Source organism: Hylaeus anthracinus, unplaced genomic scaffold, assembly GCF_026225885.1.
Source record: "Hylaeus anthracinus isolate JK02 unplaced genomic scaffold, UHH_iyHylAnth1.0_haploid 5, whole genome shotgun sequence".
NCBI classification, from domain to species: Eukaryota; Metazoa; Arthropoda; class Insecta; order Hymenoptera; family Colletidae; genus Hylaeus; species Hylaeus anthracinus.
This window is the reverse complement of record NW_026535322.1, coordinates 9236703-9255505: the sequence shown is the minus strand read 5'-3', so window position 1 is coordinate 9255505 and position 18803 is coordinate 9236703. Positions and strand designations below refer to the sequence as shown.

The following is an 18803-nucleotide window of genomic DNA, read 5'->3' as shown; positions in this document are numbered from 1 at the left end:
AAAATATTTCGATCGATACTTTTATATACTTTACTATTGAAATAACTGCTCAGAAAACACAGACAGCGGTTTTCAATGCAACCTCCTAATAATTACCTTCGATACGCAGTCGGTGAAGCCTCAATTTGTCGGTTGTCGAGTAAAAAAAAAAGGCCCTCGAGCGCAGAAGCTCGACGGTAACTGATTCACCTCGCGTCTCCGCTATCTTGTAACAGTCCAGCTCGAAAGGACCTCGTCGAGGACCTACCCACCTTAAAAATCATAGGCCCCTGCGAGCAGCGTGACTCCCTTTCTCTTCTCGGGAGTTAATGCGAATGGGGTGTGGACGCGCGATTCCGTGAGAAGAAGAAGAAGACGAAAAAGAAACCTGTTTTCTCCGAAGGAGCGTTCAGCCCCGAAGGTACCTGTTCGCTTTAATTCTGCCGCAGTAGGACCTGCTCGCTGCGTATACCTGCCAAGCCTACGCGTCCTTTTCGTTTGTCTCACTTTGGTTCCCGGCTCGATTCTCCCATGAATCTTTCGAGATATTCTCCCATGGTCGTCTCATACGGCTCGCGACAGCCTATCGGAAGTGACGGGAATATTTAACAAGCTTTTACAAAGACCGTTTATATTTTTCGTTAACCATGCTGATTCTTATGTCTTCTTACAAAAGCATCTATCCGAATTCATTTTTGTCTAAGCCTTAATTATAGTAAATCGACTTCAGTTATTAAAGCATTGCGTCAATAACAGATTTATCCGATGAGAAATATAAGTTAACCTGGCGTTAATCCTTTGACTGCGAAGGGCGTACATATACGCTCAGAGAAATGTTTATGTTTAAAAAACATCACCTTATAGAGAATGACAAAACGAAACTTTTTTATATTTACAGTTTATTCATAGGACCCTTAGTTTCGAAAATAAAAATTGAAAAGTTAAAAGTTTGTTGGAAGAATTGAATTTCAGGAAAAAGGTTTTCAAAGTTTTCAATTTTTATCTCCGAAACTAAACGTCGTATGAATAAACTGTAAATATAAAAAAGTCCCGCAGTCGAAGGGTTAATAAAGGCCTACGTATTCCAAAACAACGTACGATCGCACTTCTTGCAACTGTCTATCTTATCCAAGTTTCGACTCCGTTTCTTTGGTTGGTATTATCCCTGCAGGAAACTATGATATTTACAAAATCGTAGACACTCTTCGAATGTTATGGAGTAAGTTCTGTTTGCTTTTTGGACCATTTCTGTCGCGCAGATGTGTATAGTAAATTCCCCTAACGAGAACAGGGGTGTATTTTGTGTAGCCAACTGTTGATTGGACCAGGAAGAGATACTCTCGTATGAGCGCAACGAAATGTTCGCGAATAAAGTACATCCTATGACCTCGGTGCGTCGGCTATTACTATTTCGATATTTTCGAACCGACTTTTTTTTTTTTTTTTTTTTTTTTGGCCGATAGCACTTTGCGATTTGATTGCCTTTTTCGCCACTCCAAACGCGCGTACAAGCCTGTTGCGATTCCATGGAATATTTTCCGACGGATCGACCGAGCATCGGTACTTCAATTAACGATATCGCGTAATGTTGGGGAAGTATCAAGTACGAGAGAGGGGGGCCCGGTTGTATAAATTTTTATTGCGAGTTTCGCGCTACTTGCACGCGAGAATTGAACAATGAACGGTTCTCCAACGAAGACCGGCTAGGTTTCGATCGTGCAATCGAAACACACTGTGAACTTTTTACCTCGTAGCGATACACGGACCTTGTTTCCCACCCCTCGCGTCTCTTCTCTTTCGCGCTCAACTCTTCCAATTCCGCTACTGCTTAGCTCGCAGCCTCCTCCCTGTTTCGATCAGTAACAAAGGGATTTATTTACGCTTTTCAGACTGGTAAAGGTTTGATATACAATTAAATTCGATAGATTCAGTTCAATTTACTAGCGAACTTAACCCTTTGCAGTATAGATTTTCTGATTTTTAGTACAGTTCTGTCCAGTCTCGCCAGGATAAAGAATTGAGGGTGTCTATCTCCACCTATCCCCACGCATTTCTTTCGATTACAAAAATTTGTTTTCACGCTTCCTACGATTATTTGCTCCTCGGAAAAATATCGACTCTGTCGTCTTCTAGATTCTCCTTAGATTTTCTCCCACCTCCCGGAGGTTCTTTTCCCCTGCAGCCACCGTTTCTCCCATCGAACGTCTTACTCTCGCGCAGCCCATGTGACTGGTTATCCTACCAACTTCCGGATACGAGATTAGTTACATAACAGGTTCTGGGACTTTGAAATAAGTTATTTAACAGCGGCACGCGGATCAGCGTACGCTTACTGCATTATTTACACGCTCGTGTTTGTCTCGGGGCGGCGCGTTCCGCGTTCCCCTTCTGTAAAACCCCTTCTGTTTTGGCATTCGACCGATAATAACGTCCGTCCGATAACCACGGGACGCAACGAAACACGAGCAACTCTGGAATCTGGGGTTTCCAGTCTATAAATGGTTTTTATTATCCCGGACGCTCGTGGCTCTTGCTGTTCAAATTACTATGCGAAGCGTTATATTAAGTGGTACGAAAAAGTGTAATCACTGGAAAAGACATTATAGCGTTGTTCTAAAAATCCTACAGTTTTTTCATCACCCGCACTAATATTATAAATGCGAAACTGACTCTGTCTGTGAGCTTTTCACGCTGAAATCGCTGAACAGATTTCGATAAAATTAAGCAAGGAGATAGATTGCATCCTAAGGAAGGATATTGGCTATATTTTATTTTGATGAAAATAAGAATTCAGTTTGAAATCTCAATATTTGTAAATAAAGAATCAGAAGTATCGATCGAAACATGAAGTTGTTGAACTGTCAGTCGAACCCAAACGACATGAAATAAATATAATATAATAAATATAAATATAAAATATGAAATAAAATATAACCTGTGGCACGAGCTTGTGGGATGACCTAATACTACTGGTACTTATCCTGTTACTCGATAGTCGAGATACTCATCTTTAATTTCCTATTCTTAAGTGTAATCGAAAACAAGAGATTCGTCCGATACTTTAGTTCCTCACAGAGAGGTAGATGCTTGATATACAGGTTGCCTTTAATGGAAAATGTTTCTCTTGTAATTCGAAGAAATTTAATTTTTTAACAAGATGGAACACCACAATCACCATCACTCAATTATACTTCCTATGCATATACGTTAGTATATATTTGAAAATAGAGAGTCGAGGGATGAACCGATTGATATACACCTAGCGAATTCCCTGTTGCAACAATTCTCACCAAAAATTGCAGCGAAACTACAGCGAAACTGCAGCAAAGTAATCCAGTAGTTTTAGAAAGAATCGAATCGATCGTCTCGGTAGTTGTAGCGTTAAAAGATATCGGAATTTCCGACGGATCGCGGAGTGTCGTTTCGCTGGTCAAAGTCAAGGTTCGCCCATCGAATTCTGGTCCCGCGCTAACGAGTCAGGAGTTCAGTAACGAGCATCGTAACCGGTGACCGAAAACGTCTTTGCCGTTTCATCGCGGTTGGAGAATGGTTGGAAGGAAAGGGAACGCTGGAGGCGTCGAGCGGGGGCGAAGATGAATGAAAATGGCCGATCGTCGGCCTCGCGAACGAGGGAGACACCCAGAAGAAAGAAAAGAAAAAGAGGGGGTTCGTGTGTACGTTCGCCGTGATTTTCGCGCGGATGCTCACGAATCCAGGCTTCTCGGTCAACCGTCCACGAAAAGGGGGTGATTATTTTCCAGGAACGTTGGAGTCACACTTTCTCGGCCTTTGTTCGCCGCGCGAGTCTTGGCAGAGACCAAGAAGTTTTCCCTGGCGTAATGCTTCCGCTCTTATAGCGAAGAAATAAGACCGAATACTTGTTCTTTCCACCCCGTTTGGGCGCTGTTCTCGCCACGACGAGGAAAGGACTCCGCCACCGATTTTAACCTACTTTCGCACAGCGATAGATCCGTTCCTGTTGCAGTGAATAAAAACAGCCTAATTACAGGTACGGGCTACACCATGTTACCCACCCGAATTTTCAGGCTTTCGCAAGAATTTTTAACCGACTTCGAAAAAGATGGAGGTTACTTGATTCGATGTATTTTTCTATATTTTTTTTATTGAAACGATAAGATTTTATTTACATCGAAGTACATCGATATATCGTATAAGTATTCAACTAGAAAGTCATGTTTTATTGCTTTCAATTTGACAAAAATGGCGCCTTGGCATCCATTTAAAAAATGAATGGATTTCCTTCTTAACGATTGCTCTTTTACCCGACCACGTGTCTCGGTATTCCTGACGTATGCGCGGCTCTGTTGGCAGTGTTGTCCAGCGGGTACCGTTAATCTTGGCTACAATAGCCGGGGAGAACTCGAACCGAGCGAAAACGAGCTCAGGGATTCCTCGGCGAACAGATCGCCGCGGAACTGTCGCGAGCCTTGCCAGCGAACGGCTGATGGCCGACTGACAGGTACCCTTCTCCGAGCTCTGACCTTCTGACGTTAAATCGACAGGTGTTTTTTTTCCGTCAAGTCGTCCTGGAACGTCCGAGGAACCTGCGGTAGACAGCTGTCGTCACGAGTAAAGGGACTCGAAGCTCTGAACCCTGATTCTACGGACGAGGGGAACATATTCGGAGCAGTTATTAACACCACATTCTTGAATGGATTTAGCGAACCCTGTACATTTGGAAAAGATTTGAGTCTGAACTTGCGTTATTTTACCACTGAAGGATGTTGGAACATGTAGTGCACCATACTCGGATCCTAGGAACGACGAAAACGAACCGCTCACGTTTCGTGCATTTATCGAACCACGTTCAACTTCTCGAACGTATTTATTATCGAACGATCCAAGAATACAAACAACTCAAGCTATTCCTCCATTGACGAGGAATGCAGCGTTTGCATCGACGTTTAAGGGTACCTATTGTGCACCCTCCTCAAATTCAAGAGCAGTCAGAGGCTTCCAAGATTTATACTTTGCTATCTTCCAAAAGTAGAAACTTCTCGATCTCTCGCAGAGGTTTGCCTCTGCCCGATCTTATCCACAGTTCGATTTCGTTAGATGGAACGAAATTCCTCCGACGTCAGCGCCGTGGCTAGACACTTCCGAAGCATTGTTCTCGCGGAGGCGCGCGCTGCCCTATCTGAATTTTCCATCTGCGGCGAACCGTTCGGATTAGCGTTATCGGACAGGGCTGTTTCTCCGCGGGACGGGATATACTGGTTTCTAATCAGAACATTTAAAAAACGAACACGTTCGTTCGCTGTGACAAAATGACCGCGTATCTGCGTACCGTGAACCACGGAACCGACCACTCGCCCGTGTCCCATATTCCGTGAAACCAGTCGAGCTGGTGCCGGTCGTTGTCGAACGGGCGCGTTTCAGCGTTCACGCAGATCTCGAACGGTTGAATTGTCTGTACGTACATCGAATTTACGATCGTCGGATCCCAGGCGAAATCGGTCTGGTGGCAGCTGGAAGACGCTCGATAGAAATGCTCGCCATCGCGAAACGATGAAAATTTGATTCCGGATAAAGCTGTCATTAAATATCCTAACCACCACGAGGATAGTTTTTTCAAGCCTTACTTTTGAATATTTGTTTCATGAAAAATTTACGAAATATCGTCCAAATGTTACTCTTTCTAATAACAGAAGTTAAAATGATATAATTCGCTTAGTTTTTTCGAAAAAATTTATAGAGAATGCACTTTCCATCTGGTTCTCGAAACCCATGTAACCTCTTAACGCATTCGCGACTGTTGACGCGAATTCACGTCACTTCAAATTTTGATCGTGGTTATAAAGAAATTATGAAAATCTTTTTGTTTTATACGCTGCATATTTACAACATTGATATTTCGAAACATATTTTGTAATTTTTATCTTGTTTTATGATGTCCAGCTTCAGAATTTTATTTGGTACTCGAAACGTAAAGTATCTCCCGATCGCGGATGTGTTAATTGCACATTATCGAACACGTTAATCCTTTCGGTGTGTTTCTACCCAACACCTGGTTCGCCGAGGTATGATCGAACTGCAGTTTGTTTCGATTGTCTCGTTAGTCGCGCGAAGTATAAATAAGTAATCGGGTCGAGCGTCGTTAACGGCACGAGAGTCACGCAGGAATAACGCGAATAACGAGGGTTTTTGAGGATCGCCGTGCGCCGCGCGGTAATCGGCGCGAAATATTCATGGGGGTTCCCTGCCGTCAGGCCGGAAAGGCTTCGACGGAGTAATTTTCCGCGCCGGGTCGCTATTAACGAAACGCCTCGTTCGTTGCGCCTTTAGCGGCCGGCCAAATTGCCTATAATGTGGACACGTTGGAAAATTCAGTCGACCGCCGCGCCGCGGAAAGTCGTCCGCCGATAATTTACACTGGCCGCCGTTCTCGTTCCATTCCATCGTAGAAATAATTCATTTAGAAAACGAGGCCCGTCCCGAATTCGCGAAGCGTTGTTTGCCCTGGCTCGCGAAACGCGCGATAACCCTTTTATCGTCGCGAGTCGCGCGCACAGAGAGTTCGTTTGCCCGCGAATTGGCTTGTGTCGCGTGACCAAACATCACTCGCCAAAGCTGTTCGATTTTTCGATGAAATATCGCGTCTATGGGGGCGCTGGTTTTTCACCATGGACGTTCGCCGCGCGACAAACGCTTGTCTGGATCGTCGTTTGTCATTACCGACGGGATGCCCGTCTAGTGACTGATTTAGTTATACTAAAGTCGAAAGAGATAGCCGCTCATGGTCACCGATCCGGCAGAGATGGCAGAGATGGGTCTTTTTTATTCAAGAAGTAGTTTACTCTAGGGGTTCGAGCGAGGTGTTCGTTTTTATTCGCGTCTACGTTGGAGGGCGAACTTGGACGAAGACACGGATCGAGACAAGCACGGAGTTCGAAGCTGATGATAAAGCTGGAACTGACTAACCCAGTACTTCACCGATACCAGTTTCGAACGCCACCGATATTGATAACATTCTCTGCGTGGATAATAACGCACATAAAACACATAAGCCTTCAAACGAAGCATTCTTCATGTCATAAAAATAAAGATTTTTAATATTGTAGTGTACTCGTGATGTCTTAAAAAATGATAATCTTTATTCTCGTAGCATAAGACATGATCGTCTATTTATTTTACAACATTGGTGTTGGTGGAATCTGGTCGTGGAAGTCTGAGTCCACCATTTCCATAATGTCCGTACCATGAAGCATCCCTATTCGACGAACGAATGCGTTATCTTTTATCTACTTGGTTCTCGCGGATCTCTGCTGTCGGTTAGTTGTAATCCGCGTAATGTTCGAGGAACGTCGCAGCTCACGCACACGTTTGCCTTTTACAGATGCCTCGTCCTCGAACGAAGCCGTGCACCTACAGCAGCGTCTCAGGAGCCTGAGCACGGAACTGGTGACCCTGAGGAACCGGCTGCACGTGAGCCAACCGCCGAACAATTCAGGGCCGAACGGCGGCTCGTCGGCGCCCCTGTCGAAGAGCCCGGAAAAGGGCGGCGTGCCGTCCTCCCCCGCGCCCGCTGTGCCACCCAGGACCACGCTACCATTGGCCGCCACGTTGCCTCACGGCCTCGGTCATCCTTCGGGGCACACGTTGACAGCGTCCGCGATCGTTCATCCGCACGCGAATCACGCCGGCGCGAACACGCTCGGCCACAACTCGACCGCAGCTAATAATTTTATATCCGGTCAGTATGCTGCGACACCCGCGGCCACTCTCTGTACAGGGTGCTTTGGGAGATTTGGGGAATGGGACATTTGGAGATTTCGGGGATGGAATATGGAATGTTAGGAGATTTGGGAATGGAAACATTTGGAGATTTGAGGGTTGGAACATTTGAAGATTCGACAGATGGAATATTTGGAGATTTGACAGATGGAATATTTGGAGATTTGAGAGTTGGAATATTAGGAGATTTGAGGGATGGGGACACTTTTAAATTCGAAAGATGAGACAATTGAAGGTTTGGAAGATAGAACGTTTGCAAATTTGGGGGTTGGAGCACTTGTAAATTCGAGAGATGGAACATTTGGAGATTTGGAACATAGAAAACTGTGAGATTTGGAGAATAGAAAATTTGGAGATTTGGAAGATAGAACACTTTCAAATCCCGCCCGTCAATTCTTCTCCAACTTCTCCAAACTGACTCGAAAGCATCCTGAAATCTCTAACCTCCAACCTCTAACCCCGATCGACCTCTAACCCCTGTTCGACCCCCAAGAAGCAACTTGGCGAATTTGTGAATTTCAACCTGCTTCGCTTCTTACACGATGCACGTACGTATAGTTTAGAACATTTTCGATGTTCGCGTGAAAATCGATCGTCGAGAACCTACTCGTTCGCGCGAGTGGTCGATGGATTAAACGAAGATGGGTAGAGTAACGAATTTTAATTTACCACGGTCGGGCTGGCGTCCGCGAACCATGACTCTGTTCTTTTTGAAACGTTTTCCAAACATGACTGCGTCAATATTTCACTCGTGCACGGCCGTCGCATCGGGCTCTCTTTATTGCAATCGTTTTCATCCCCCTTCGTGCGATATTTGCTGCGAAATTAACGTAACATCGCCGGAAACGGCTTTAATCGGCGGCGCGTTCGAGGCGATTACTGCGAATTAAAACGGACCACCCTGTACACGCGTGGACGTCCACGTGGACGTTCGGCCGACCGTCCAGCACGCTCGAGGCTTGTTAATATTTAATCGACGCGTAATATCGTCATTGCGGCGTTAATTCGCGATACGCCATACGTTTCAGGAAACGGCGGGTGGGGGTCGGGAGGTTGAGGGGTGGGGCTTTCGACCGTGGATGATATTTTAAATAACCGGGGCAAGCGAGCGATTTCTCCGCAAAATCATCGAAACGGTAAACACGCGGCTGTTTACGCAGCGGCTACTCGCCCCGTTCGGCCATGTTCGGAACCTATCTTTGATTTATTTATCATTTTTGCCGCGCTGGTTTTCCGCTGCTTTTATTCGGTGTAACCAGCCGCGAAAAGAAGCGGGGAATAAATGAAACAATCGATGATCTGGCGCGCATGAAATTGCTGTATTTTCGTTTCGATTTAATTTAGAATGGACCGATTCCTAAATAATTTCCGCTGCAGGTAACGAACAGTTATGGTTTCGCGGAAACTCCCTGCGGTTAGGAATTTTTCAGGCGGATGCTAAATGGGAACAAGCGATGATCAACCATTGCGATTTTGTAATTGGTTAAGTTATTTATGGGACTTTGTGGAAGTTATTTCATGTATCGACTCAATATGTGGAACGCATAGCTTGAATTACCAAGTCTTCAATTTATTCACAGCTCGTCCTTTTGCATTTACATGAATTTCAAAGACGAAAATAACAATTAGCAGGTCACTCGTTGTTGATCATGATTCACAGGGGTTATTTCGTGCAGCAGGAGGCTAAAAATATTTGCGTGCGATCAAAGTGGTTCGCTCGCCCGATACTCTCTGTCCAATCTCTAATTCCTTCCGGTTAATTGAGCCGCGTTCAGCATTTTGCCTGGCCGAATTGCGTACGTATACAGTTAAATCCGTGGTTCTATTTCAATTCGCTCGGGAACATCCTGCCATTAGCGTCGAGTCACAACCCCTCTATTTTTTTCCTGCGGCTTCTCGAACCATTGGAAATTTGGCAAAGTTAATTTAACTAATTCGAGCCTGATGTATAATTACGAAAGACTTTTTCAACCTCCCGGCAAGTTTTAATTTGTCTGTTAAATGGTAATAAGAGTATCGAAATCCCTCGTGCACGGCCATACGACGTGTCTGATTCTTTTCTTCTTTTTCCCCTTTATTAAAGCTCGGAGTCGACAAAGAATAAATTCAGCAGCGAATAAGATTGTTTCGCGTTTTTGTACAGACTTGGATTCACCGAAACGCCACAATGGGATACCAGACGACGGTATCGTGTCCTGCGTGACGGCTCTGGGCTGTTTGCGTTCGCCGCCGATCTCCAGCATCATAGCCGACGTGAAGAACGCGAAGAGTAACCAAGGGCAGCATCGATGTCTCCCGAAAGGCGCCACGACCAATTCCGGGCCGACGAGCTCCACGGCCTTGGACGACCTCATTCATCTACCAGGACCACTGACGGAAGATGCGGTGCTCAAGTGCCTGCAAGCTCGATTCTGCGCCAAACAGTATCACGTGAGTACGCACCGTGGTTGTCACTTGCCCGCATTCACGTTGAAAGGATTGTCTCGAAAGTATCAATGCAGAATGTACCAGTGCATCGTTCGAACTAACAAAAGAGATGCGTTGCTTCACACGTCACGACCTAATACGATTTTCGTTCGGCGTTATCCTCGCACCCATGGTGTCTTCCTCCATTAAGAATTCACGAGGTCTCTTCGGTTCGCGTGGCACCACGCGCAGGTGGCACGCTCGCATTCCATTATCGTGTTCAGCGTTTTAATTCACCTCTCATTCCTCAACGCGTGCCTTTTTTCCGGTTGTTGGCCACCCGCGTAACCGTTCGTCAGCCTCGAAGAGGCTCGGAGGTGTCGCGACCTATCGAGCACGAATCGAGATCCTGGGAAGGGGGCGAAAGAGGGGCCGGAAGGGTATCGAAAAGACAATTAAGAGTCGTTAAAAGTTCCGTCGTCGAACGTACACGAAATCCCGAATGAAAGGAGACACGTCGGACGCTATCAAAGCCGATTAAGAGTCATTGAAGTTTCTTTTCCCTCTTTCCCCGTCGATTACCGCTGTTCGTCTTTCAAGGTAAGTACACCCGGTCGGATTTAACGAGGAACGCGAAGAGCCAGCGAAAAATCTCCCCCGTTCTCTGCCGAGTGACATACCCGGTGCTGGCTACGAAGCCGACGGAGAAATCAGGAGTTTCTCAATAGGTAGTTTAAACGAGGGGAAACCGAGACGAGAAGAAAAGGAATACGCCTCGGGTGAAAAAGTCGATAGTACACGGGTGACCGCGGACAGATATCGCACCGGGCTTGATTGGATCGGGCTACGCGAACAATCCTGATGGACGCAAAAAGGGTCTCGTTTCCGTCCTTGAATCAGCTGGAGCAATTAGTTGCGACGGTGAAACCCGTTACGGACTTTCAACGCGGTACTTTCCAAGTGTCCCGTTTTTAATGACGGAGGAACAGACGCAGCCCAGAGCAAGGGAAAGTGCCATTGAACGCGGAGTTTCTAAAGGAAACCGTCAACGATTAGATAAGATAGCGTTACTATTTGGCCTCTATGTCGGTCAGAGTCTGGATGGTAATCGCGGTGCCAAATTTAACGCTAAGGGCGTGAATTTATGTTGACTTTTATCCAGGTAAAGAGACAAGGTTGCATTCAGGTTAACTTTGCCAATAGATATAAAAGCGATGAAAATGTTCTTAGAAGGTAAACAACAAGCGAAGATACTTCCAACCTCCTCAAACCTAGCGTTGAAGAGTATACGACGGGGTCAGGGAAGCTCTCGACGTTGGAAGACCATAGCATGAACCTAGTTCGCCATTTTCTATCATATTTACTGGGATGATGCTCAAACGCACTCGAATGCATTTTCACATCCAGAGTCCGCGAAAGGAATCGAAATAGATTGGACGATAAACTCGATTCTACTTCCAGCCACTTTAACACAATCGTACAACTCGGTTGCCGCGATTTGGCGACCATTAGAGAGATGCCGTGCCGAGAGATCGTAATTTCCGCGTTAATCGATCCCTTGCGCTTTCTCGATTAACCGATGCCTTTCTTCCGGGGCACGTAACGCCGATCCTCGGTGATCTTTAGATCTTTAGACGCGGGTACACACACGCAGTTGCGTAGATCGATTTCTCGGTTCATCCTTCGTCTCCATCCGTGTTTTTCCTCTGTCAAGTTTACCATTCCTGTTTCCGCCCTCTCGCCTCCACCTCGGTGTTCTCTCGTGTACCTTTTTGTTTCGACCTTCTCGCGACCGTCTCTTTTCCACCATGTTCTCTCCTCCTTTGGCGAGTTAGGCGAGTAGAGAGGGACTCGATGTGCGTCTAATCGGATCAAAGAGGATCCATGTGAATATTCGATACCCGATGCGCAAGGAAAATCGGATCTTTTGGATCTATAATTAATTTAAATATTCTTATATCGATTTTTTTTGTGTGATTGAACCGTTCATTACACGAATCGATTAACTCCATTTTTGAAAAATCTTATAATTTAAGTGTCAAAGCACTTGGTGTAGTCATAACTTTTTATATTTATTTGTACAATATTTCATCGATTAGTGCAACGAAGGGCTCAATTGGTAGGTCATTTATCATGGTATGCCATTTTTGCGTGTAGAGGGTGGTATCGTTTTTAGACAAAACGAATCAGTGCACATTCAAACCAATCGATGTACTCCCGTGTCGCAGTATTTATTTTATTAACCTCGCCAAATTCACAAATCCTATCCTTAATTTTTATTATCGCTGCACCCTTGTAATGAATTTTTTTAGTTCCTCAACGAAAAGCTCTGTAAAGCCCTCTTTCTCGCACTCACACATACCAAACTGTGATACTATCTACAGTGACAAATGCACTACGTCTTTCCTTGGAGTGATTATTATCATTCCCAGCAACGATCGACTTGCACGAAAGGCTTGCAACGGAGAGGACTCCCATCGCTATCCATGGGCCCCGATGTGGGACCGGTTCTCTCTCTCTCCCCACTCACCTTTCGGGCGTTGTTCACCTTTTTGTTCGTCCTCAGTCGCGTTGCTTTCTCTAGGTGAGTTTGTAATAGGAACCAAGGCCCGCCAAAGCCTCGCCGCTCGTGGCCTGTTGCACCACCCTGTGCTCGTTGCTTCTTTCGTCTTCTCCTTCGTCTTTACCTCCTCCCCTCGTCTCCCTTTTCCTAGCTCGCTCTAACTGTCCCGATTTCTAAGTCTCCGCTGCACCAGGACTCGAAACATCTTTTTATCTCCCTCCTGAGATGTTATTGGAGGAAGCCGCGATCTGCGGATGGCGCGAAGTGAAATATCAGCTGGCGATGCTTCTTCGGGAACGTTTGTCCTCCGAATCGATCATTCAGCAGCGAGGTTCCTTATAACATGAGAAATTCGTCACTGATCTTCCAGAACTGGATCGTTCAAGCGTTTTATATAAAATATAAAAAAAATACGAACGATGAGGTAACACAACACATGAACGGTTTTACATTTCAGACGAACGTGGGTCCCATTCTAGTCTGTATCAACCCTTACACGGACGTGGGGAATCCACTGACCTTGACGAGTACCAGGACGGTACCGTTGGCGCCTCAGTTGAACAAAGTCGTCCAGGAGGCCGTGCGACAGCAGTCGGAGACCGGCTACCCACAGGCCATAATTCTTTCCGGTAAACCGTCAGCCTCTTTCTACTCGACCACCTTTTTACCTAGTCAACGAAACCGAGTGAAACACTGTTCGTGTTTGCTTCAGGAACAAGCGGCTCGGGGAAGACGTACGCCTCCATGCTGTTGCTCAGGCAGCTGTTCGACGTTGCGGGAGGTGGCCCAGAAACCGACGCCTTTAAACATTTGGCGGCAGCCTTCACGGTTCTCAGATCACTGGGATCTGCGAAGACCGCTACCAATTCGGAGAGTTCTAGGATAGTGCGTGACGATTTTTATTCATTTTCTACAAGCTTCCATTTTCGCGAGGAATTAATCGACGTCGGTGGTTTCTTCTTCAGGGTCACTTCATCGAGGTCCAGGTAACGGACGGGGCGTTGTACAGAACGAAGATACATTGTTACTTCTTGGACCAGACGCGAGTCATCAGGCCCCTGCCCGACGAGAAGAACTACCACATATTTTACCAAATGCTGGCCGGCCTGTCGCACGAGGAACGAGGTAGCGAATGCGTTTTATATCGCGATATCCATCGACCAAGTTAGTCTACGAATGAACTTCAATTCGGTGCTGTTTTACTCAACAGTCAAACTTAATTTGGAGGGTTACAATTTGAAGAACCTGAGGTACCTTCAGCAGGGCGACACCAGGCAGGACGAGGCCGAGGATGCCGTCAGGTTTCAAGCGTGGAAGGCTTGTTTGGGTACGTATCGTTGGGTTCATTTTTCGAGGTGGTACATGTCTTTTAAAAAGAAATTCTTCGATTTGATTTCAATTCGAAGCAAAGTAAATCATTTATCGAATTCTTTGAAAATCTTGTTCATTAATTCAGACACAGGTTATTCCATTTCAATAAAAATAAATTCATCACAGAGTCGCTTACTACTTGCATTGCTTCTAAAAACAAAAAAAAAAAAATCACAAATACGATGGTGTATGGAAATGAATATCGGGTAACGTACATTAAAATTGAAACGATCGCTCGAACATTTCCGATCTCTGGGAACTCGTTCGCAGGAGTCCTGGGTATACCTTTTCTGGACGTGGTGAGAGTCCTGGCGGCGGTGCTGATTCTGGGCAACGTGGGTTTCACGGATCGCCCGGGTGTGGAGGTAGGCGTGATAGGTGAGAACGAGTTGGCCTCTGTGGCAGCTCTTCTTGGCGTCCCACCGCCAGCCTTGCTGAGAGGGCTCACGTCGAGGACCCACAACGCTCGTGGACAACTGGTCAAGTCCGTCTGCGACGCGAATATGGTACTGTGTAACTCGTTGCGCGCAATCTGACCCAACACGCTTGCTCGTCCGACCGAAACCATGTTGAAGGGTGTTTGTTTATGCAGTCTAACATGACCAGGGACTCGCTGGCGAAAGCGCTCTACTGCCGCACCGTGGCTACAATCGTGAGGAGAGCCAACAGCTTGAAGAGATTAGGCTCCACCCTCGGCACGCTCTCGTCCGATTCGAACGAGTCCGTTCACAATCAGGCCGAGGTGACCAGTCAGCATGCCTCGACTATCGGGAGTTCTGCAGGCAAGTAGCATAAGGATCTCGTGGTGCCAATAGTTGTTTACCTCAAGATTAGGAGCCTTTCGGGATTACCCATCCCTCGGAGTACCGACCGTATCGATCCTGGATAATCTGGATCGGTAGAACGAGCTCGTTGCAATTAGTAGACGACCGTTGGTGTTCTTTTCAAATTAGGATAGTTTCTTTTTCTTCTTTTTTTTTTTTAAATTAGATTTATTTAAGGTCGCATCAACATCACAGGTTATTAGCGACCACCTTTCGGTTACGCTAATTTGACACTAGGTTACATTTGAGTTATTTACAATTGGTGTACATCCGTATGTTATTATTTTAATTTAAATACCGTATAAAACTAATTATATCGGTTGTTCATCATTCAACGCTGTTGATGATTTCGTCGGTCGAACGAAGGCCAAGCCGAAATGATTTTTCATCAACAAATCTTGGGTGTTTCGTGTCGCGTCCAGGTGGCACCGGTTCGAGAAGTATGACCGCGCTGAATAATGCCGTGAGACATGCGACGGATGGGTTCATCGGCATCCTGGACATGTTTGGGTTCGAGGACCCGAAGCCCAGCCAACTGGAGCACCTGTGCATCAACCTCTGCGCGGAGACGATGCAACATTTCTACAACACCCACATATTCAAAAGCTCGATCGAGAGCTGCCGCGACGAGGGTATCCGGTGCGACGTGGAGGTCGACTACGTCGACAATGTGCCATGCATCGATCTCATTTCCTCTCTGGTGAGTTGTTAGCGGCGATTCCAGTTTCAACTAGAGGACGCCGCGCGAATCCCGTGCGAAACGTGGAGGTTCGGTCATACTATCGACTTTCTGTCGCGCGGGGGTTGATAGAGGTGAGATAGAGGCAATAAAGAGTAGTCGAGGAGCGGTCAGGTACAACGGCGGGATAACGTCGCGAGATTTAAGGACACCTTGTCCAGATCCCTTCGGGTTTACGCGCTTCTCGATGTAGACTCGTTGCGATGAAAAATCCTCGAGCGAATTTGGGGTTGAAAGTTGATGCCGCGGAACTATCCCTGAACGTTGTCCACGCGTTTCGTCCGCAGCGCACCGGGTTGCTGAGCATGCTGGATGTCGAGTGCTCGATACGCGGCACCGCCGAGAGCTACGTGGCTAAAGTGAAGGTACAGCACAAACAGAATCCCCGATTGTTCGAGCCTAGGACCGTCGACTGCAGATCCTTCGGGATTCAGCATTTTGCAGGCAGAGTCATTTACGACGCTTCGGACTTTCTGGGTGAATATACTACTTCGTCTCGTATACTAAACGTCGTTACCTCGCGTTACCGTACCATTCTCCCGTTTTAAAGATACGAACAAGGACGTGGTGCCCGACGACCTGGTGGCCGTGTTCTACAAGCACACGTGCAGCTTCGGTTTCGCCACCCATTTGTTCGGCAGCGAACTGAAGGCTCTCTACGCGAGCGACACCGTGCCCAGGGGTGTCAGCTTCAGGATATCCCCGACGTCTCACACCGACCTGTAAGACTTTCCTTTTGACAGTTGCCGGGCGTATCCCGAAACTCGCACGACTCCCGAGGACGTCGATCGATCGTGTTTGCGTGTGATTACAGTTTGAACGGGGACGAACCGATCTCCACGTTGACTCAGGACTTCCACACGAGGCTGGATAATCTCTTGAGAACTCTGGTCCACGCCAGGCCACACTTTGTCAGGTGCATTAGAAGCAACGGCACAGAAACTCCGCTGCACCTAGACAGAGGCGTGACTATGCGTCAGATACGATCCCTTCAAGTTCTCGAAACCGTAAATCTAATGGCCGGAGGTACGTCTCGAAACTATTCCTGACGTTGGACTTGTGCACGCGCGTCGGCCAAGATCCCGATCTCGGTTATCCGCGCGACGTTAGACGCTTGCGTTTGCTCTTTTGGCGAATCCATCCGACAGCTCTCGAAGAATAGTATATTGCTTTCTAGTTTCCGTCCCGGTGGGGTGTCGTCGATTCGGGGATTCGACGGGGAAAGGACCACCGAGTTTAGCGTTACTCGAATTTGAATTTTCTTCAATCCTCGCGTATTAATTATAGTAACAATTGAGCCGTTCATTGCGCAAATCGATTAACTTCATAGAACAAAAAGTTGAGTTATGCGATGAAATAATGTACATTGTTTTTTAAAATTCCGTTTAGAATATGAATTAATATAACTATCGTAGAATGCATAAATACAGATGTAGCTTTCATTTAACGTTATATAAAATTAATAAGAAAGAATAGTCAACAAATAATCGTCGGTAATGTTACACTTCTTATGTGACTGACAAAGTTAATCGATTCGCGCAGTAAACGGATCAATTACGTACAGGTCTTTCGAGGGACGAGGAACACGTGTTCTACCAGAAGAAAGTTTCAACGATCGAGACTTTCTTTTTATAGGCTATCCTCATAGAATGCGGTTTAAGGCGTTCAACGCGAGGTACAGGCTGATCGCGCCCTTCAAACAGCTACGCCGAGCCGAGGAGCAAGCGGTGGAGGACACGAAGCTCATCCTCCAGAATGCTCAACAATTGAAGAGCAAATTCGGCGCGAGTACTAGTTGGGCGCTAGGAAAGAGACACATCTTCCTCAGCGAGGGTATCAGGCAGCAGCTGGAGAACCTGCGAGCGGAAATGCGAAGGAGGGCTGCCACCGCGATACAGGTAAAAGATCGAACTTGAAAATTACAGTAAAACGAAGTCACCGGTAACTCGATATTCTCGATGGGTTGACTAAAGGTTAAAAGTATGCAGTCGCGTTTAAAAATGTTTACAATTAACCCTTCGACGAGTAAACATTTTTGTAAAATACACACGGTTTATGAGTATGCTTTATTCCACAACATGAACAATATTTTATTTTTTATATTATATTTGACTGCATACTTTAATACATAAACTAGCAAGAAATTATATACATGTTATTCATGTAATAATTATATTGTATGTATTGCATATCATATTCATTTTTAAGTGGAAGTAAAATCTGAAAATTTGTTATGTTATTACTTGATAGGATATTTAAAACAGCAAAATACAATGTACCGCATCGGTACCTACTTCCAAAGTATTAAAATTCATTTATTGCGTGTCTGTGAAACTGTAGAATAGGATCGAGTAAACATAATCGATGTGATTAATCCAGCTGTTTGTGTATCTGTCCTCAGGCCACGTGGAGAGGATGGAGGGTGCGACGAAGATGGCCTCTGAGGAAGACCACGATAGGCGTGACTTCCGGAATGGGCCAAAAGAAGCCCCAGCAACCGACTTCGAACACCGGTACCGTTCAAAGGAGCGTGACGACAGCCACGGGGACCGGAAGCGGAACGCGACCGAGGCCTCAGCCGATCGCTGGTACGCCGCCACCGGATCCCTCGGAGAAGTGTGCGGATCAGAAGATGATCCAGCAGACCTGCACCCTCTTTGGGTTGGATTTGGTAAGAGCAACTCCGCTAGAATATTCTCCAATCTAGTTTCTTTCAGATTCCTTTATAAACTCAACTTGAACTTTGTTCGACGTCAAATGGAAGAGGAAGTCTTTGGAACTTTGTTTCAGGAACGACCACCGCCTGTTCCTCCCAGCAGGTCCTACACCGTGACAGGAAACACGAAGTTGGGCTATCCGCAGACGAGGATCATGAAGATGCCTTTTCCGGGTAAGAATCGTTTGGATACGTTTCGACGAGTCTTTACGAATTTCTTTCGCAAATGACGTAGCCGAGTATACTAATTATACTGCGGATGTTTATGCATTTATGGGAAATGGAAATGCCGGGAAATCTGTGAGAATGATCCACGAATGCAAAAATGTATCAAATATCTAGAGTGATATACAGGGTGTCCCAAAACTCGGGGAGGAGCCGAAAATAGGGGGTAGCTGAGACGATTCTGAACAACAATTTCCTTTGCAAAAATGTCGGATGGGGCTTCGT

The 18803-nt window shown here is 46.1% G+C and overlaps 1 protein-coding gene across 1 annotated transcript in view; it reads left to right on the top strand.

Moving 5' to 3' along the window:
• The window catches only part of LOC128896105 (unconventional myosin-IXb), a 63797-nt gene that overhangs the window by 41307 nt on the left and 3687 nt on the right, over positions 1-18803 (top strand). The window contains exons 2-16 of the mRNA XM_054159301.1: positions 7337-7693; positions 9878-10164; positions 13161-13332; positions 13416-13588; positions 13669-13828; positions 13914-14030; positions 14345-14580; positions 14667-14856; positions 15321-15598; positions 15925-16114; positions 16188-16359; positions 16452-16663; positions 17273-17535; positions 18039-18308; positions 18428-18527. Of these exons, the coding sequence (XP_054015276.1) occupies positions 7337-7693; positions 9878-10164; positions 13161-13332; positions 13416-13588; positions 13669-13828; positions 13914-14030; positions 14345-14580; positions 14667-14856; positions 15321-15598; positions 15925-16114; positions 16188-16359; positions 16452-16663; positions 17273-17535; positions 18039-18308; positions 18428-18527 (3177 nt within the window). The remainder of the gene's footprint in view (positions 1-7336; positions 7694-9877; positions 10165-13160; positions 13333-13415; positions 13589-13668; positions 13829-13913; positions 14031-14344; positions 14581-14666; positions 14857-15320; positions 15599-15924; positions 16115-16187; positions 16360-16451; positions 16664-17272; positions 17536-18038; positions 18309-18427; positions 18528-18803) is intronic.